Source organism: Atta cephalotes (genome assembly GCF_000143395.1).
Source record: "Atta cephalotes unplaced genomic scaffold scaffold00034, whole genome shotgun sequence".
Lineage (NCBI taxonomy): Eukaryota > Metazoa > Arthropoda > Insecta > Hymenoptera > Formicidae > Atta > Atta cephalotes.
In genome coordinates this window covers 3118266-3141673 of record NW_012130098.1, presented here as the reverse complement: position 1 = coordinate 3141673, position 23408 = coordinate 3118266, and the positions used below count along the sequence as shown (strand labels likewise).

The 23408-nt window shown below is 32.6% G+C and overlaps 1 protein-coding gene across 1 annotated transcript in view; it reads right to left on the bottom strand.

Annotated features, from left to right (window-relative positions):
* Positions 1 to 23408, bottom strand: part of LOC105621586 (transmembrane and TPR repeat-containing protein CG4341) — a 211074-nt gene that overhangs the window by 127443 nt on the left and 60223 nt on the right. The window contains exons 2-4 of the mRNA XM_012203055.1: positions 20289 to 20529; positions 15506 to 15802; positions 6877 to 7771 (exon numbers count right to left, since the gene is read on the bottom strand). Coding sequence (XP_012058445.1) covers positions 6877 to 7771; positions 15506 to 15802; positions 20289 to 20529 — 1433 coding nt within the window. The remainder of the gene's footprint in view (positions 1 to 6876; positions 7772 to 15505; positions 15803 to 20288; positions 20530 to 23408) is intronic.

Sequence of the window (23408 nt, the reverse complement as noted above, 5' to 3'; positions counted from 1 at the left end):
GTATGTATGTATGTATGTATGTATGTATGTATGTATGTATGTATGTATGTATGTATGTATGTATGTATGTATGTATGTATGTATGTATGTATGTATGTATGTATGTATGTATGTATGTATGTATGTATGTATGTATGTATGTATGTATGTATGTATGTATGTATGTATGTATGTATGTATGTATGTATGTATGTATGTATGTATGTATGTATGTATGTATGTATGTATGTATGTATGTATGTATGTATGTATGTATGTATGTATGTATATATGTATGTATGTATGTATGTATGTATGTATATATGTATGCGCGTGTTAAATCAACGTGTAGACGTCAACCTAGAGTGACTCCGTGGCCTCAGTGATGCAAAGGGGAGAATGTACGCAGCTGTGAGATGCAGGCTGTTGAACAGGAAGGAGAGGAGGGCCTGCGGAAGGGTGAGAATGAGCACGGATGCATCGTCCGACGAATACGCGAGCGCGTCCGCGTCGGCGCGACCTCTGAACCAACAAAATGTAAATTTATTTCTCGTAGCGGAGCAGCCTGTTAACACGGTAACACGCAATTTCTGTCGGCGCAATTAAAACGCGCTGCAACGTCGCTGTTTGCGCCACGCCGTGATGCGGTGGTAGCGCGTTGTGTCGGCGTCAGCTCGCGTGACCGTCCGCTCTACGAGTAGTACGAGTAGTACGAGTCTACGCCCGTCACTCGTCTCTCTATTCTCTTGCTCGCTCTTGCTCTTCTCGCACTTGTCCATTTGTTCCCCTTGGCGGGGACATAAAAAATAATAATGATCGAAAATTAGATGGGAATGGGAAACATTCTAAGAGAGCAGAGACGAAATCGTCTCTCACGAGACCAAATGCTGGATTGTAGAATTAAGATGAATAACTTTGAGATTGTTAATTTTTTAAATGTGAAAAGATACAGAAGTGAATTTTCCCAGTCAAACTTTGATAATTATTAGGAAATTGAGATGAATTTTTTTAACAAAAATATCACTTTTTTATTTTAAAACTAACAACTTAAAAAATTATAAGTTTCCCAGGAAAAAGAACTTTTTGAACTTGACGGAAAATTATTATTGACTAATCAAATAATATCAAATGATGTAAAAAATATATTTTTTTGACGTGATCAAATGTCATAATACATAAAATAATATATATTTTTTTTCGTTATTTTTATTTCATAATTCTAAAAAAAATACCTTTTGTGACAATTTTTGCCAAAGTTTGTCTATTTTTGAAGTAAGAAAGCGGTATAATAACGAAAATATTTTAATGGCTTGTAACAAATATGATGAGAATCCAATCATATGTTTATACATGTAATATATATAAAACTGTTATCATAAGTGATTTCTACGTTAATTTTGTAAAATTTTATTTTGATATAATGTTTACGTAACAAAAGCTGACGAAATCTGACTTTAAAATACTCGAGATTAACCAAGAGCAAGAGTGCAAGTAAATAATAAAAGATTAAGTAAGGTAATCTCAAAATTTAAAATAACAATGCCACCGATAACATTGAACAGATACAGCTGAACTGATGCGGTATAATTAATACGAACTACTGTCCGGTAGATTAAATCGTGCAATCAATCGTTAGATTATCACGAAGGTAAATGGGGCGAATAGAGTATAAAAAGTGGCAAAGACGGATGGCGTTCCAGAGTACGCATATGAAGGAAGAAAGTAACTTATACGGTCGCTGCTTTATGAATCGAGTTTAAAAAAACCAAATATCCATTTGTTTTTCCCTTGTAAATTTATTCGCAAAAAGGTTATACTGTTTATACTTTCAAGGCACTTTTTAATATACGAAATAGGAAAACGTTGTGAAATTGCTTTCAATATACTGGATATATATATATATAAAACAGCGAGAATATAGGCGGCAACAGTCATGGAAGAGGTCAAATTAATACGGCAGGAACTCGTTGCGTCTCTCTGGCAATATACTCGCGTTGTATCGCGCGGATGAAACGCGTTACAGAAACGAAACAAAAATTCTCGCCAGTGCAGTGAGAGAGAAGCCGGCCAGAGCAGTTACGTTCGCGGGACTGTAAGTTAAAATAATTACGAAAAAGTATACCGTAGAGGATAAGCGCCGTATGAAAGTGGATAAAAGGTGAAAAAAGGTCAGGACGGATTAGAAGGGTGCATTAAAGGGAAAACCCGACGGATGAGAAGAAACGAGAAACTCGCGTATGCTCTTAACGCGCGTATATGTTGGCGCGCATAAGACGTTTCCGTCAGATAGATTAAAAATATGAGAGATATGCAGAGCTGGAAGAAGCGAAGGAGAGAAATAGTTAATCTTTCAGTGCGTTAAGCAATCGCGCGATAAAGAATAATTTAAAAGATATAATAATCGCAGAGAATAATCTCTGCAATGTACTTGTGAAATTATTGGAAATAAGAAGTACAATATATAGGTACGTGTAGCTTATATTTAAAGATATGAAAGCTGAACTTTCAGTTGATTTCTTCAATAAAAACACTCTTTGAATACTTCTTTAGGTAAAAACAATTAATCTTTACAAGATATACTATAAAATATATAGTAAGGATGCAATATATTCAAATCTCTCCGACAAATTTACTTTGTAATCAGTTTGTTAAGAGTTCACGCTAAAATTACTTTAAAAAAGAAGTTTTCAACAAAATTCTCTTTTATTCTACCTCTACATAAAATCAGTACTTTTTGCATACGCAAGTATATATATCTGCGAGTCAAGACATATGTAAACTCGCATGGAAAATATATAAGAGTATAAGACTCGAGAAATTGCGAAAAAGGAAAAAGGAGGAAAATAAAGCGCAGTAGAAACAAAAAAAAGATGAGTTCTAGATTTTTTCTTGTTGCACACCGTGTAGTCTTCTTTCCGATTTTATGGACATGATATAGGCGCACAGTTGCCCGCGTCGAGGTGCAAGATGAACAGACGGGATAACACACGCCCGTCGGTGCTACAATGGCCCTGGTATGGCGCGGCGTTGTAACGAGAAAACAGACAGCGCGCGATACAGCGTCGGCTCCACGCCGCGTCGGCTGGCAGGGAATTTCACTTTTACATGGTCGTATATTTTGCTGCGGTGACGCGCCTATCGGGCTTCGATCAACGCGCAATGGCTTTTTATTATTAACGCGCGCGCGGCACGTTTTACTATCTTTATGTCTTTAATCCGTCCGACGAGGCGGTAACGCACGGGACATCGGTTGTTCTTCTCCCTTTTTTTACGACTCTTCGTGTATAAAGAGTGATGTCCTCATAGATATCGTGCATTTAAGAGCTCGTAGTCGACAACGGAATGGTCATAGTTGATAAAAATGTCATTGGCGGTGACGATACTTCATAAGATATTGAGACGATGTTGGACCTATGATACGTGCGGCGGTATATCGCGTGTAGGTCGTTAAAAAAATACATTATTCAGTAAAGAGTAAGAGTTTTTAAGTAGCTATTCTACTTAATAATGATAACTAACTGTCAGATGCATATTAATATTTCTTCTTCCATTGTCGTCATTTCTTCTGTTCTTGTTTATTGCTTAACGTATACATATACACATACATGTGTCTCCGGATGTGGAGGATAAAAGTCAAGAATGTACATACATTTGTTTTCTTGCTTCAAAAGTGACATGACTAAAAAAAAAAAAGATTTTCTAGTTATTATTATGAATAAATTAAGCAAAATTACTCTATTAATCATCAAAAGTAAACTAATTTAACTTCACAATCTCTCCGCCAAATAGCACTCGTCGTTCTCAAGATTTTCAAGAGAGATCATAATATCTTCTACAAGAATGATATATTTAAGTTGTATTGTTTTTGTAAATAAAAAGTAGAGTCTTCTAAAGGAAACATTTAAAGTTAAGACAGTTTTAGTGATCAAAGTTTGAAGAAGAAATAGTTTTATTTGGCTGATCTAGATAGAAACTGTTGGTGATATTTCGGTAAGATTGGGAACCTTACTTTATAAAAGAATAACACATTATTTAAAAAGTAACGATTCGTAACTTTATCATTATTTTTTTATAATGTGAAAGTAAAATATTAAATTAAAAAATTACATTATATATTTAATAATCAATACTAATCATCGAAAATATCGATATTAAAATTCTAAGCCACTCTTACAGCGAGCTTTTTTTTCTTTATATTAAACTCTCTAATAAATCTTTAATAATTCTTTACATTAACATTTTTATTTCTTAATATATGCTTATCTTTAGAAAATTAAATTGTAATTTATAAACGTAAGTTTTATTAAAAACGTAAGTTTTATTAAATATTGTTTTTAAACATTAATATCGTTATCAAGAGTGCATTTCAATATTCACTGCCAATAATGAAAATTTATATTGTAATCCACATTACTTATATGTACCTATACTACAGATTTTCAGTATTGGCAATAAATATCGAAATACAGCCTAAGTATATAAAGTATAAAACATTTTTCGATATTTAAACTTCCATTATAAAATCTAACAATTACATAAAAGTAATGTGATTTATTGAATAATTGTAAAGATAATAAGGGATTTAAATAACGATAAAATAACGGTCGATTTCATTACTGTTACTAAAGATGGTAACAACGTTGCCGTTACCAGACAAAAAAATATAACGATCGTTATCGAAAAAAAAATAACAAAAATAGTAACGGCGTTACAAGTAACGCGTTATTTTCAACCCTGTATTTTAAGTTATATCACTTTTGATAAATTATTATATATATTACATACGGATTTATTATAATTTTGTAAAATAGTAAAATCATCACAATTTGAAAGAGTGATTTTTCAAAGTTGTGAAACGGAATACAAAAATGATAAAAATAACATTTGATCATATTTCTAAAAGCCATGGCACACACCTTCCATAATAGTAATCATAAGACGTATCGTAAGAATCAGCCAATTAGAATTAAGAATACAAAAGAATTCTCTGTGTTGTTAGCTGATTCTTACGGTCTTATGGTTACTGTTACGGAAGGCATGTGCCATGGTCGTAAGGACTGCCGCAGACCAAATTTCTAATAAAATAACAGTAACCTTAAGACGTGAACTTAAGCCGATGACTCAATCAGGATACTGCTTTAGATCTATGCATTATAACGAAATAGAAATAGCAATAAACTTAACCATAAGACAACTTTAACTGGTTGAAATTCACTTAATTGCGAGGTTATGGATAAATTTATTGTTATTTCCATTTCCGTTAGATTAGACATAGACCTAAAGCAATATCCTCAACGGCTTAAGTTTACGTCTTACAGTCACTGTTGCGGAATTTTGTATGCGGCAGCCCTGAGAGTCTATTCTTTTTACTGATTGTTCGATTAGTCAATAATTTTTTATTAAGTTGAGAAATGATTTTTTTCTCTTTACTAATAAACTTAATTTTTTGAGTTGTTTAAAATGAGGAAACTATTTGCTGCTCATATTCAAACGTGTCAATTCACTCAAAAGAGAACCGATACCATTCAATTAGAAAACATTAAATTTTTATTAGAATACCAATATGAAAGAAATCAAGTCACTGCACTACCGAATGTCACATAGTCGCACAGAACTCAGATGAAACTATTATTTTTCTATTATTTTTTTTAAAAGACCCGTTGACCGGAATTGATCTTCCTTTGTCACTTATTGATTTTCGAAATATCGATTTCTAGTTAGTTAATCTTATACATAGTAGACACGAACAAACGGATCTTGCATCTAGGGCTGCAACAACGAGCATGTTCAAGCCGATAAAGCAGTTAACGTACTCGCCAAGCGATTGATGATTAGTTCTCTCTCTCTCTCTCTCTCTCTCTCTCTCTCTCTTATAAATCCAATTAATCATAAACTAGTAATAAAATAGACTGTGAAAACAAAGCTGTAAGGAATCAGCGCGATAATTAAAGCGCAATAAAATTTATTCTAACAATTAATCGTTGTATCAATTCTATACAATTACATTACACCATACGTTCCGACTCTGGTTAAGTCATCCTCAGCGTATCTATAATGATAATTCAGCTATTGACGAAGAATTTTGCATGTAAAAAGAAGATGATTGCTTATTGTGTGAATATTAATTGAAAGGCGAGTCAACCTCATTTCACGCTACTCATTCAGTTGTATGACTGGATAGCATTTTTCTATCTTTTGTTTCTGGTATTCTATTCTATAATATATATTCTATAGTATATATTCCATAGATACAATTCAATTACATCACTCATGTCACTAATATTTTCCTATGCATATTTTCCTTAATGTTTCATTGCATGATGCAGGAAAATAAATGCCATAGATGTTATTTCTATGTAAAGTTTGATATGTTTTACAATAGTTAATTAAAATTATCATAGCGCACCCAGTTACGATAAAAGTTATTTGTCTTTTCCATATCACTTAATATTGCATGTCTCTCATTGTCAGTATATCATATATAAGAAATACACAAATATAAACTCACTTCTAGGAACTCAGGAAAAGGATGCGAGAAACAGCTTTGAATTATTTACAAAATAACATGTATCTGCTATTTTCACTAATATACATGTATATGTATATTACGCTATTATGTATATATCGAACTTACACCCCAAAGAGCTTTGATTAAGCGATTCGTTATTGTCTGTTCCCTGTTTCTATTGTGTTTTCAGCTTTAAGCTGGAAACACAATGAAAAGCCAGGCAATAGAAATAGGAAGAACCGAATTTCAACTTACAAGATCAGAAATCATATATATAATAGAATGGACGCTTTCTGATAAGTTGAAATCTTTTACTCTCTGTTTTTATTACCTTTTTTGTGCTTTTCATTGTGTTTCCGGCTTTAAGTTTCGATTAAGCGATCGCTTACCTTTCGGAGGATTGACGTGCAGCGCGGATCTATACAAGCTCTCCTCGTCCCTCCAGTCGGCATTTCTCACGAGTGTTTTCGCTGACAACATGCCGATGAGAATCGCTGTTCCTAACAGCACCGCTCTGCCACGTGTTCTGGACCCGTTTCTTCTTGCTATTCGGTAACATCCGGATACCGCGGCACCGACCGCTAAACAGGCGCCCACGCTGGGCAGGTACAGTATCCTCTCGGCTATGACGAAGCCCACGTAGAAGAAAAGATTGCTCGCCGGCAGGAACGGAAATACAAGGAAGCCCAGGGAGATGGCAACGGCAGTGGCCGTTGTTTGTCGGCTGCCGACGTTAACACCATTCACGCCAGCATTACTGTTTGGTCTCTTGGCACAATGACAATCGCCGAACGGACTGTTGTTATTGTTGTTTGCCGCCCGACAGCCGTCCGTATGGCAACCGCCGATGCGTCTGCCGGCGCACACGGGACATCTGGACGATGCCGATCGTGGGTACGTTTGTTGAAATAGGCCTATCGTCGAGTCCCGGCATGGTCGTCGCAAACCTCTAACTGCCCAGAATGCCGCGCCAATTAGAACGGCGTACAGACACACAGACTCAAGATTCCGTAGATCGAATGGGCTCGTTATGCGCGGCACGGCGTCCATCGACCAGTCGAAGCTGAGCGTGCTCGGACACAGTAACATTCTCGCGCTGGCCGCCGGGAGATATAGGAACGTCAGACTGCGCGTTAGTCGCGACGGATGCCTCGCTGTCGGATTGTCCGCGCTCGCGAATTCCGGTCTGCTGCCGGCAAGCTTAAGCCGACCTAGCGCGAGCAGCGCGAGACCGCCCGACAGAATACCGACACTACGACCCCGAGTGAACACGCTGCAGTTGCCCTGAAATTCAACGATCGACAGGTATGGCATTACACACTTATAGTTCATTGGGTTTGGAGTTTGGTTAAATTAGATCAAATGTTAATTTAGGTCGCACGTACAGACAGGTGTCGGTACGGTATATTTTATAAGAAGCTTTTTAATTTTTTGGTTGGTAACTGCAACCGCTAAAATCAAACATTTCAATAGTTATTGTAGAGATTTTAACTAAAATACAAAATGATAAAAAAAAATCGATCATAAAGTGTGTAACATAATAAATGACTAACACACTTATATAGCAGTTTGCCATCTGGATAATGATAAACACACAAACTATACATATTCCCCGTAAGAAAAATGACATAAATTTTTCGACTTTCGAATTTCATTGTGTATGAATTGTATTCTAAATATATCCGCTTTTAATCAAGAAAAGTGATACAAGTTGAAAACAAATCCTTTCTAAAGAAGAATTACATAAAGCCCGCTCTACATAAGAACGCGAGTTGCGTCAGCCAATCCGATGCGTCAATTTTAAAAGTGACGCTTCGAGATTGGTTGACGCAACAAGCTTGCGATCTGCGACTCGTGTTTTGCGTGTTTTTCTCTTATGTAAATTAAGCTGAAGAAAAAAAATAACACTAAAATAGGAAGTAATTTTTAGAGGTAATATATAATAACATTATAACAAAATCGAATATCTATTTTAGATAACATGAAACAAGCGATTATGGTTAGCTCTAAAATAACTGCTGTAATAAATAATAATTAATTTTAAAATACGCAATTTCCTCTCCCCTCCCCCCTCTCTCTCTCTTTCTCTCTCTCTCTCTTTCAGATAATTATGTTAATTTTTTTAAATGTCATACTTTTCTTGCAGGAGAATACGATATAAGAAATTATGAATAGTTTTTCTAGATGGATTGCTGATTTTTATGCGTGGTCGACTCGACTTACAACACACTTTTTTGCCGTAATAAAGAGAATGGCGTCATAGATTTAAAACACGTAACTACAAGATGGCATGCAAGCGCATACTCTGTATCGCGACACACGTGCATCAGCGTGGCACATGTGTTGCTTGCGGATATATGTACATATAATACATATACAGAAATAATAAAAAGTATTGTAGAAATGCAAGGTATGTATCTCGGGAAATATGATACTGTAATAACACAGCGCGTGGTATTCCTGTTGTCAGTTCATCGGCTATATGTTGTCTCCACATTGTTATGATGCATTCGTAATCTTTTTTTCTCATGAATAAGCAGAAAGAGAAAAGGGGAATTGGAAGTATGAAAGTCTTGTTGCAGCGATGTTTGCCTCGGCGAACGCGACATTCCAGCCGACCGGAAAGTAATTTCGATCGGATGGAAAGGAGAAAATAGTTTGTTCGATGAATCAATGAATAAGATAGATCTCACTATATAATGCTCATGTTGTCGAAATGCGGAGGGAGAACGCTTCGCGATGCTCTTCATTTGCAATAAACAAATGTTATTGAAGAATGGCAAAATAGGTTCTTTCTTTTGAAAATATCCGCTTTTAACGAAATCGTAAAACGAAAATAATATTAATTTAATTACCTGATTGAACTGTTACGTACTGTAATATAACCGAATATAATGTTAAAAATTAAAAATATGATATTTCTCACATTTCTGCACAGAACTTGTTAAGTGAGTAACATTAAATTTTTAGTCATAACACTTTCTCAATGTTAAATTCATCATTTTTTTTTAGATTTTTTGGAAAGATTAAAAAATAATATTAAAGTATTAAAAAATAAAAATTAAATGAAGGCTCTCTTTCTGATTACTGATTTTCTCGTCATAAACAATAATACAAACAGTTACTACTCTAATATTTCATAAGCAGATTTTTAGTCGTTATCACTATTGCAATATAATATTGCAATTTTAATGACCATCAGTCTAATTAAGTTCTGTTGCACTCTTTACATTATTCTTAATAATTTTCTTAATAAAATATTTTTATTATAATTCATATTCATTTTTTTTTATATATAATATCATTTTATGTAATTTTAATTCTTTGACATTAAATGCCTTTTAATTAATATAAATTAAATGAGTCTTATAATTCCAGGATCAATAACTGTGTTATAAATTTTGACATCAATTTTGGAAAATTAAAAAAATGAACTTAAGTATTGAATAATAGTAATAATATTACATATTAATCATTTAATAATAATCAATGTATTTATTTGTTTGTAACGTATTAGATAATAGATAATAGAGATTTGTCATTACAAAGATTTTATTGTACAAAATGGAAAATATTACAGGGAGAGCATGCCCTTTAGATTACATTATCCTTTCTTTAAAAAAAAAATTTTTTTTAAAGAAGAAATATGCATCAAGTACATAAAACAGATTTCAAATATTACATCTTTTCTAAAACCAGAAGTATATTTTCTTAAATAATTAAAATATAATTATTTTAAAAAATTAACTTTAAAAACGGATATAAAGATAATGCAATTAGTCAAATATCTCATTATTCAAAAAGAATCTTCAAAAGATTTGTTTGTAATAAACCTATTAATTCTGAGACATAAGACGGACTGAAAGTAACTAAAGTGGTCCATTGATTTATAGTGAAGTAACTTTGCCAGTCTGGCCGAACTAATTGCATTTCTGTGAATATATTATCAACACTGCATTTGCATTACGGAAATATGAAAATAATAGACATATTAGTGGCATAGTATGTGGGACATGAAAATATACTTACAAATAATAGACAGGAATGTAAATTAATGTGGAAAATAATATGTAAGCATTTTTTAAATAATTTTTTGTAATACATTAGATAACAGAAATTTGCCATTATAAGGTTTTTACAAAATGGAAAATATTTCAGGGAACACGTTCTCTAGATTACATTATTAGATTATATTAAACTGTACGAAATTCGCGCGAAGAGTCTTAATGAAATTTCCGTCTGCAGTAACCGCGGCTGGAAACGCGATTCGAAAGTTACACAGACAGTCGGATCAGACTGAAATAATAGTTTGCGGTGAATTTATAATTCACGTTAAGCACGATTACGCTCTTCACTGTGCCGAGACACTCGTCTCCGTATCTCCGACTGGAATGAGAACTGGCGCAAAGTGTGCCACACAAAGTTCGTTAAAAAAGTTAGCTGACGCGAAATTGAATGCCACGTCGTCGTGTTTAAGGACAGTGTCGCGCGCGCGCGCGCGCGCGCGCGCATTTTACTGCACGTTGCGTTCGGTACGCCTTATTACTTCGCATTACCCTTTCCCTGTTCGACTCACTCTTCTTCCTTTCTCTATTCCAATTTTGTATTATTCTGAAGTTTCTTGCGCCGCGAGTTCGAGCGTCGCGAAAGAGAAGAGACACTACACGGGAAGATTTGTTGAGGCACGGCCGTGAATAGTTTAAAGCTCGCCTTAATAAACGAACGATACGTCGCGCTTCGTACAAACTTCCGCCAAGTTCGTTACAACCGTAAGATGTAATTTTCCGGACGATGCGAGCGGGTTACGACGAGCTGTGTATCCGCTCGACGCCAGTGGCTCCGTAACCGCTAATTCCGGACCAAAACTTTTGTTATAAAGACTTTCTGTGACAGCGACAATTATCCGTATTACATACAATAAGGCACTCTGTATATTTCGCGAAGACAGTGTAATATTACGCGCATTAAATGTTACAATAATTTATTTATTGTGTTTCGAAATCGATCGATAGAATACGCTATCGATATTAGATGTGATTCAATATTGTTATTGATACATTTTACGTTCAAAGAAATAGATCACTTTTAATTAACATGATACAAGTTTTTCATACAATTCACATTTTTACTGACGAAATGTTTATATTCTAGATCTTTATATAAGCACAAATTTAATTATTAATTATTAATTTAAAAGAAAAGAAAAAATAAACAATTGTAATTTTATTTTAATATAAGTGTGATGACATGTATAGTCAAAAGGATCAAATATTTCGGTGTTTAATATCGTTTTTGTGCAGCTTGCGGTAGAGCTCAGCATAGAGATACCATTCTGCGTGTAGTAGCTATTATAAAAGGTTAACTCTGCAACGGCACATTTATTTTCAGCACCTTAGAGCATATATATGAGTCGTTTGTGTCCGACATCATTTTGAGATCTTAAGGAATCATTTTTACAAATACGTTAATATATTTATATTTTAAACAAACTATATATACATATATATAAAAGTTGTGTTCATAACATCACAATGTAACTTTACATAAATAATCTTAAATAAATAAAGTACTTGTATGAAAAAACTGAGACTTTTATCATTTATTTTATAATACATTTCAATACATTTCTATCAGAGCACAGATTAAAAATATATACTACTTATTAAAATAACTGATGATATTCTAATTGACTCTAATATACCCTTAAAATGTTCTATAAATATTCTATAAAAATTTACGCTATTCTTTTAGGTTTTTAATTAATTATTCTATTATGTAGACATTGGAAAAAAGTTTGGAAAAATAAAAATTACGTAAGTATATAAGAAATAAAAATTTAGAAATGATACGATACGAATGATGGACGTGTGCCGTTGGAGAGTTAACACTTTTATGCACAGAATAAGAATGATGCAAATCAATTGATATAAAGAAAACACATAATTACCTATTTAAAAAATGATATATTTTCCAATACCCAACATATTTCTTTTTAAGCAACTGCACGCTATAAATGATAGCATTCTTAAATAAATAAATGTCTGAAAAATTTCCGATAAAAAATCTTTTATTATTCTCATCTTTTATTATTCTGCTATTTATTTCGAATTGATGTAAATCAATCTATGAAAGAATGTTTGTGTAATTTATACGTAAAATGTGATAAACTCGTCATTGGCTTTTATTAAATTTAAACGTCGCTGTTAAAACTTTTATTTCTTAAAAAAAACGTTATCGTTTATGCATTTAAATTCCAAATGTTTCAACTCAACATATCCAAATACGTTCTCTCATTTGGATATATACTGGAATTAGCTTAGATTAGGTTCCGCCATAATTGTCGTAATTCCATCACTTATCGTGGATTTTCTGTTCCGCGACGATATTGTTTTATTTCCGATAAAACGGCCAACGAAGCATCCAAAAGGAAACAAATGTCACGGAGCCGGATTTAACGTTCCGGCGATATTTCACGAGGAGATATCTAATCGGCTGTTCGATACTCTTGCTGAATCGATAATCTGAAAACCAGATTTTTTCCAATTACTTCGCGATCGTTCCGGACAGTTCGATCGTAACTTAATAAATTTCCGCTTTCCGCTCTTCGCGCGCTTTCCGCGTCTATCCCGCTTCTAGTTCTCATCTGCCGAACGTCACGTCTCGTTTGTCTCTCCGGATTCCGATGCAGCTTCTATTTCATGCATATTTCTGCATGGTTGGACAAAGCGAACAGTAATCGAGAAAGCGTAAGTATCATTGCTAACGTCGATGATGTTTTCGTTTCCGAACGGTGAAGTATTTCTGTCCTGGATCTTGTCATTTGTATGAAAAAAATCACAGTTTTCCTTTAAAAATTATGTATTGTATGTCATATTGAATTTTGTATAATTAAAAAATTACAAAGATTTATAAAAATTTATTAAAATTGCTATTCTCGATGTAAGAAATATACAATTTGAAACTTTGTGTTAAAAATCTAATTTCTTTCGAGAAACGATGGGAGAAGAGAGGGGGAGGGAGCTGTAGAGAGATGCTGTCGATGACGCGAACATGAAGATGAGAGAGAAATATAAGAAATATAAGAAGAGAAATATAAATGGAGGAAAAGGGAAGCAAACGGAAAGAACGAAAAAGTTGTGAGGCTCAGAGGCGTTCGGAAGGACGTCGGAAAATGCGAACGATCCTCTTGGCACCCCTCCAATCGCGGTTAGGGTAGGGAAAGAGATGGGTGCACGTCATGCATCACGCGAGGCGTCCGGTGCATCCAGCGCATCCAGATGCATCGTGCGCAAAAGGAGATGGCGAACGAGGTTTTGGAGATTGCGAAGGGTAGAGGAGATGGGGGAATGTGAGTGACGACAGTAGGCGCCTAAATGTGGAGGCTAGAGAAAAGGTGGTTTACCGTGTGTGCATCAGTTTGCTGTCTTCGCCAGAATGCAGACAAGATGCAGCGCATTGCAACGGCACTGCGTTATCGGTTACACGCTTCCCCGAATCCGTACGCGCGCACGCGGGTTCTGCCTGTCTTCCGCCTTGTTTCCCTGTCGAAACTTTCACGCTTCACGAAACAAGACGCGCGGATAAACGACGACGCGGTGTTCTCGCGCGTGGCAATCGCGGAAATCGTGCGGCGCGTCTGCAAACTGATATCGATTCGCGAAATCTTGTGCCAGTATCAGTTTTATCAAAGCGAAGACATCAAGTTTCCGGTTTCATGTAGCTAAAGATATCTTTATCAATACTACATTTTCTGAATACTCTTAACTTTGCGTACTTATACTTCATATCTCATATGTGCAATTATATATTAAGAGTGTTTACATTATATCATTATCACTATCGCGAGCAAAGAATATATATAAAACTTTCTTAATATTTATTTTTATTTATTAATACGTCAGCATGTTAACGTAAATTTTTCACCTGTGCAGATTATTGCCATACTAATATACGAGACTGTGTATATTTATATGGCGATAATCTGTGCAATTCGAAAATTTACGTTAACAAATGTTTTCACATTTCACCAAACGATTCATCTAAATTATTGTATTAATTCTACGCAAGTACGCAAGACGAATATATTAAAAAATAAATAATATGTAACACAATGTAACACTTTGATGCAATTTGGAAACAAATTGGGGAAGCATATTTCTTCAGTAAAATTAACATTTATAATATGTTAAATTAATTAACATGTACATTTTATTCATTTATTTTGGAATTTACGTTTTAAAACTACATTATTTTTATGTTACGTGTACACTATGTATCACAAAATGAAAATAATGTAGCTTTAAAACGTAAATTTCAAATTAAATGAATAAAATGTACATGTTAATTTAACATATTATAAATGAAATTTGCATTTAAAACTACATTATATTTTACTTATAAATAGAACTCGGATTATTACGCCGACCGATATACCAATTCGAGTTGATCGTAGCTCGTTTCTCACGATTCTCCCTACTGCACTGCCACTCGCTCGAAGTTATGGCGAGCGATGGAGCGACGCGCCAATGGCGCCATGGCGCGGGCGGTGGGGGATGAGGTGTAATGGGGAGAGCTAGCTATGGTTAACTCGATGTCAGAACTTTAATTCGGACTCTACCTATAAATTATGTCATTTTAACACTAACAATAAATTTTGAATATTAATTTAATACAAACTGTTCAAATAACACAATGACATTATGTTAACACTCAAATATGTTAAAAATTCAACATAAAAATTTTAATTAGAATTGATTTTAACATAAGCACAACAAAATGTTTTTACTGTCTGCGGTGTATATGTCTCAGAAGATGAATAATAAAAAGATTCAAAAGAATGAATATTAAAAAGATTCAAAAGAAGAGTGAACAAAATTTTAAACTTTTTCTAGAGACAATTTTATATTTAAAATTAACCTCGAGTTATTTTCATTTCTTGTTCTAAATATCTAATTTGACATCTATAATACTCGATACTGATATATAAAATGATAAACTAGATAATATCGCGCTACTTACCTTTCGACTTGGCTCGCCACGACAGAGCTCCCACAGAAGACAGAGAGCCAAGGACGATATGCCCGTTTCCTTGGCAAGGGTAGCCAACGTCGACGACACTAGGGCCAGCAGCAAAGGAAACGACGGTCTCGTACGATTACAATGGGCTGAATACGTCAGGAAAGATGTCAAGGTCAGGAAACAGGCAAGAAGGTCGGCACGTCCGACTATACCAGCCACAGCTTCACTGTGAATGGGATGAACCGCAAACAGGAAACCTGTGATCGCGTGCGCGAGATTGCTCCTTCCTGGTAGGACCTGCGGAGTGTAATTGCGGATATCTAGTAAGGTACACATGTAAACGTCTCGCGTGGCGATCCTTCGACGGGAGTGGGGCAAATTAACTCCAACGTTAATTGACTCTACTATTCCGCCATGAGGATTGCTTGATCCGAGTTTCGATTTAATTGCCTATTGGACAAATGGCCAATAATACTAATGGCTAACAATGATAACGATAATAATAATGTCTATTCAAAATTTGAATCTTATAACACGTCGACTTCTCTAAAACTTGTAAGATTTTTATGGAGAATGTTATAATATTAGTTACAATCTATTTTGTTGTAAGAAATAATTAACATGAATTAATGTGTCAAAGAACTTTGCCTGTTTTTATATTGGTTTCGGTAACAAAATTTGTGCAATTTGCCAATTACATATCATTTTTAAAAAGCAATTATCTCTTCTTTTTGTAACAATTCATTTATTTCATTACCTCACAAACATGATAGAGTAGTAAGCCTTCAATCACAATCGAAAATGAAAAGAATAATCGATAATATTGATGTTGGACTTGAATTTTGGACTTTCATTTATTAGATGTTGTTGCTGAACATATTCCTCAAAAGTTCCGTGTAAATTTAAAGTCTTTATATGCATTTATATCGGAACAATGGTAATTAAAAAATGCTATTCCATATTTCCTGCTTTTATCCTAAATTTCTTTAATAAAATTAACATTCATAATATGTTAAATTAACATATCTTATACTCATATATAATCTATTTTATTATTTATTTCTTAGAATTTAGATTTTAGAAAAAATTATATCTATACATGTGTATGTGTGTTATTTGTTCACTTACTCATAAATTGTATTATTTCAATATCGAGAAATATTGAATATCAATTTAACACTCATCAATTTAAATATTCAAATAACCCAATCACAATCACAACACTTAAATTAAAAATTTAACTAAAAAATTTTGTCAAAGATCGATTTGAACACAAATGCAAAATATTCACTGTGTGACAACGACAATCATTTATTCATAATAAAAGAGAGAATCAGAAAATATGGATAAATATTTGGATCAAAATATGAAAAGAAATATCAAATATGTAAGGAATACAATATGTGGAGGAATACAATTCACAGTTTTATGCACGACGCTTGGTAATCGTCAGTAGCAGCCATTGACGAGGGTTATTCGAAAATTATACGATCCAATGCACATTTGCAATAAGGGGGATAGAGGGATACGGTGAGACGGACGGAATTTCGAGCAGGGAAATTGTATAAATGTCGTATATTTTTTCAATGCGCTAACAGAAAATCGAAGATGGCGACGAAATGGCTCAGAAGGAAAACCGATCGGAATCGAGACCAAGGAAACATCTCGCGGCGAAGCGTTTTACCGAAGATATTAACAGCATGCATAACTCAAAACGCTGTTCTCGAAGTACGAGAAGTACTTTCATTAATACACTTAGACGCAGTTAATTAGCGCGACAGTTTCATTACACGAGAAAGTGCTGTGTGTATTAAATTAACGCGGTTCCTCGTACTTGCCATTTCCTCACGCTCATAATAACGCGCTAAAACGATTTGAGTTGCTAATGAACTTATAAAACGGTACGCAACTTGGATATTATTGCTTATTTTCATGATTCCAAGAAATGTGTTAAGTACTTGTATTATATCCAATCACGTATCAGTAGGTATTTGGCCACACGTTCATTCTTAACTGAGGGAATTATTTCGCGTGAAATAATACAATCTAATAAAATTGGTATTACCAATTACAACCATTATTAGAACTATGGTATTACAATTATTATTATCATATTATTGGGAATTCAATATGATAATAAGGAAGTGCTTTCTGTGCTTTTGATGTATGTATCAACGAAATGTACGATACGAAATGTGACAGTAGCTACGAAACATTTAACATATTCGCAAAAAGACAAATTCACATGACACAAATTGGAAAATCACGCTAACAATTTGTCATTGCAAAGCAAATACTTGTAAAAATATTGCTCGTTAATCTGAATATCAAATATTACATCGATATTATTGTCAAATACGTCAATTGAAAAAAAACTCAGTACTCTTAAAGCATGTAATACTTAAAAAATTAAAAAATAACAAAAAATGATTTTTTTTAATTGTGATAATTTTATTAATTTAAAATTTAGAAAATAGTTCTTTCAAAATAGTAATCGAAATAGTCAATAGGAAAGTTGTCGGCATTTCGACTCAAATAAAAGGATTGCGCTATTTTGATATGTATCTAGAACCTTAGCATGTCTAGTAATAAGTATAAATATGAGTATTTCTCTGCAGTGTTCTCTGCAGGTTTTTTTCGAATTCATGCTTTAAATTCACAGTAGTATTATTAAGCGTTTAAGATTCACTTTGATTATTAAAGGCTTTTTTTTCTTGTTATATATTTTTATATATAATTAAATTGATTTAAATTAGTACGTTTTAATTGAATTTGGCATAATTTATTGCATATATAATTAAATTGTTCTTTGCATAACTCCTTAACGCGTCATTAAAACATATCAAAGTTAAATACTCGCCAAGTTAAAGTTAAGTTAAACATGATCGAAAGAGGTAATGTAAAATTAAAGTCTCATTAGAATGATAGGACCTTGTTGCGGCTCTTTTGATTCTCCGATGTATGCGGAAGTTGTTATTTGAGATATTTGCGTACAGTTACACCGAATCGCCATTACACTTCCTTTTCAAGACCGTGCCCTATTGCCTTTTTCAGAATAAGAGGGATTTCAAGCTAACTAAAACGAAGTGACGTCGTAAAATTAAAACTGTGCAGCAGGCTTATAGTAAAGTTAAGCGGGTTTTCCCTCGTTATTTGAATTCTGCCGTCGACGATCCTTTAAAGATGTGCTTCCACACAGATGAAATAAGAAGGATCTCAGCGGCTTTATTTCAGATATAAAACGAACCTATGATTACTTAATAATTAGATGGATTCATAACGCGACTTTTACTGCGAAGCGAATTGCGTTCCTCTTAATCTCCCTCGATTAAATCGTGCAAATTAGTGTCGTGCAATAAGGTATAATTGATGGTAGAAGAATTAAGTCTACCGATAGTAGATGTCTAAATCTTGATTAATTGTCGGTATTGTTTTCTTAAATGGCAAATAACAAGGACAATTTATACGAAATAAAGCAAAAGTGACGTAGAGATAAAATTAATTAGCAATTAACTTTTGTTGAGTGTTGACGAATTCTAAATGGATTTCAAACTATACATCAATCTTTCATGATATTTTTATACAATATATTGATCTTGTGAAGCTGATGTCAAAATCTATAATACCGATACCGGAGAGCCATTCAATTTTTTATTAAACAGCATTAATTAATTTGAAGAGATCAAAATGACATAACTAAAATAAAAAATTATGAATACTAAATTTATTTTAATAACAATAATTAAAATTTGCAGGTGTAAAGAATATATTTGGTCCCACAGATCCAACCCATTGGCAACTCTGATGAATTAAAAGAGGAATATTTCAGCACTGGAGGAACTTTTAGGATTTTATTTTTTTTATAACACTACCACTACATTACTAGATATATCATTGAATATTATCAAATCTATGTGATATGCGTTCTACAGGTGTCATCGTTAGTTTATTTCTATCTTAGCGTAAATCCATATTCTCTAAAAGTGAATCAATGATTTCAGTGCCACACTTATAACTGATGTAATCATTAGCAAATATTTATTGTCTTTTAGTAATAATATACTCTTCACTTTGAGGGATTAGAATTCTTTACAAGTGAATCTGCAGAAATCATAATCTCTAAAAATAAATATTCGTTGATGATGTATCAGTGTATAATGATTCTAAGTATAACACGGAAGTCAGTAAGAATACACTGATTTAATTTAGTGCTGATTCTACAATGAGTCAATAGGAAGTCTTAGTCTTAATCAGTGAAGTTGTCTAAGCGTTAGTCGTACAAGTTGACTATTGGTCAACTTCCGATGAAACTTACGACTACCGACTCATTATTGTAGAATCAGCATTAGAGAGTATGCTATTTGTTATGTATGTTACGATACTATCATTTTCTTATCAATTTTCTATTCTGGCTGAAGTATATATAATGTTTTTCGGAATAAAAGTTTTTTCACAGGTTTAAGATTAAGAGCTAGCAGCATCTTAAACCGACAATAAATTTAATTTACAAAATTATTATTTCATAATTGATTATATTATAAGTCCGAAAATAATCGACGCGTAGTCATATATATCTAAAACAAATGTATTTAAAATACATATAGAAATATTATTCCAACATCTAATTTTAATCGTGCTTGGCGCTTCTCTTACAATTAGTTGATATAATCATTTTCTTGTTTGACGTAATGAAATCTTTTTATTCCATCGTGATGTAATCGCATAATTCGTTTATTTTGCTTCGCGAGATAATATCTTAGAGATTGCGGAAACAAACACTCACCTTTCTGGCGACCTTGACCACGAGAACGGTACAGGCGGCGTGTAATGCCACGTTCACCAGATGGTAGCCCCAGGGTTCGAGACCACCTAGAAAATGGTTCAGACGAAAGGTGGCCACACAGAGCGGTCGATAGCTTCCATGTGAGCCACGTTCCGTCAGCGGTGTTCCCCAGAAGTCATTCTCGAACAATCGGTACCAAGGTGTGCTCGCCAGCAGGTCGGGATTTGTCAGGATGGCTCTTCTACAGCAAAAAAAAGTGATAATCTAGATTATATATTAATATTTTGGAAAATTTGGAAAATATATATATACACACATATACGATATAAATAAATTTTTTTATATCTAGGAAATTTATATCAGGGAATAAAAGAGTTACTTTTCCATTATTTTTATAATTATTTTTTATAATAACAATTTGAAAATGATGTCGTAATTTTTTATGACTGTAACAATGATTAATTACACATTAAACCACAGACTTCTATATATTATACAGAAGTCACTAGATTGCTATCGAATTTTCATTCTTTATTTTTTATCATTATTTAAAAAATAACGATTCGTTATTTTTTTCGTTACATTTTTATTTAATGTTAAAATAAAATATTAGATTAAAAAATGACATTATTTAATAATAAATATTAATTGTAACAATCAATATTGAAACTTGAAATTCGGAACTTTCTATACAGCGAGCATATATTTAAATATATGTTATATTTATTTAATAAGCTTTTTTTGTAATTTTTTTATATTGTTTTTATTTTTTAATGTATGTTTATCTTTAGAAATTTAGATCTACAAACACGCGTAGAAGTTATTAAAAATTTTTATTAAACATTGTTTTTATAAACAATATCGTTATTGAGAATGTTCTAATAAAATAATAATGTATTGAATAAATATGAAAATAACACTATCAAATTTAAACTTTTTTTTCACGAATAGGAGTTTATGATCAATTAGTGAGTTACAGATTTTTTGTTGCTAAATACAAATCTGTAAATTAAATTGCTCTATTACGTCACATTTTTAAGAAAATTGAACTTGAAAGTTGTCGGAAATTGCATTTTTTGGTTTTGCATTTGGGTTTGCATTTGAGCTAAATTATTTCGGAAACGTAACATGATAGAGCAATTTTATTTATGAATTCATTTTCAGCAACAAAAATCTAAAAGTCATCTATCTTATTAGCCGTTTTAAGCAAAAAGAAACAACCATAATAAAAAAAAGGGAACTTAAATTCATTTTTAGATAAATATAATCCTCTTTGAGGATTGCTCATGTAATTTTAATAATCATTTCACTTGTCGTTTTTTTTTTATAACAAATGAAAAAGTAATGCATTACTTATATGAAAATTTTTTCAGTAGAATCCAATAGTGTTATTATTTTCATTCAAATTAAATTTTTATTAATTTGTTTAAACAATAATTGTTAAACAAATTATATGTAATAATTTTGATTTTAGATAATCATAATCAACGATCTCACAAACCATTACGTGCAGATGATTTAAATTGTCCTCAAAGAATTATATGTACGGATTAAGTTTCTTTCTTCTCATTGTAACTGTTGTTTCTTGTATAATGCAACCAATAAAAGCAGATGACACTTAGAGAATTTTTGTTGCTGAATATCCGTAAATAAAATTGTTTTATCACATTACATTACTGAGATATTTTAACTCAGAAGTATCAAAAAATGCCATTTTCGATATTTTTAAGTTTAATTTTCTCAAAAACATGACGTGAGCAATTTCAGTATGGATTTATTTTCAGTGATAAAGAATCTAAAGAAATCAAATTGAATCTCGTTCATAATTTAAAATCCGTACAGTATAATTATTATATCGAACATTATAATTATTATATCGAACAGTTAATTAGAGATTTAAGTATCGATAAAAATAACAGCTGAATTCAACTGTTAATGTAAAAATTTTCTTCTGTTGTAACGATAACATCAATTACAACAGAAGAAAATAAGGATTATAAAAAAAATCATTACAAAAAAAAACAATGATAATGGTAATGGCGTTACAAATAACGCATCCCTGACTATAGAGATTATAATTTAATAAAATATTATGTAGCTAAATAATGAAATTATTAATTTATAATAAATCCTAATGATAATTAAATGTGCTTTAATATTAAATAATAGTGCAATGATGAAAATTCACATAACTCGATCGAATTTCTATTTGAATTTGTACAAATTATAATCAGATTTGCGCTGAAAAAATAAAACTAGTTATGGAAATAATAAAAATTGATAAAATTGTTTTTTTTAGCACGTCGCAATTTGCTTGTAACTTAATCAGTGTATTGTAATAATGTAATCTGTATTAGGTTACCAGTTTACAAGCCGTGTTAAAAATTGCGAGATAGGTATTATTATACCTAATGCAATTCGACCCGCGGTCAAAATAAAATAAGCCATTTCTCTCTCAATTTGTCTATTTTCTCGCCATGCTGTGTAATTTAATACGGGACTTGCAACAATTCAGTCAGTTCATCGCGTTAACCGCATCAACCGAAGTTCTCGGGCCGAATGCCAGCGACAAATCATTCGGGGTGGCATTTAATAAACCATTTTTATCTCGCGTCCATGAATTAATTACTTGGGCCGCGAACACACCATCTCATGTATGCATGTATTAGTTGGCAGAAACAATTTTTGCGCTCGTTATTGATCGGTCGTTTCCTATCACCGTGTAAATCAGTGCATCGAGGTATTCAGACCTCATTCGAGTGTTTTGCATTCGGGGAATAAAATTGAAAATTAATAAAGTGTATTACTTGTTTGACGGAATATTTAATAAAATAGCTATTACGTCAGATAATATTTTAATATAAACCGTTACTTCTAAATAGGATAAAATAAATAAAAAGAATAATACTAAAATAATATTTAAAGCACGTATAACATTAAGTAAAGTAAATTTAAAATATATATAATAATAAGTAAAATTTTTTAATTTTATATATATATATATATATATATATATATATATTAATACTCTATAATTATTTCTAAAAATACAAGTAAGAAAAAGTAAAATTACTTGAATATGTTTTGTTTATTAAACTACTTTAACGTTTTTAGGTACTT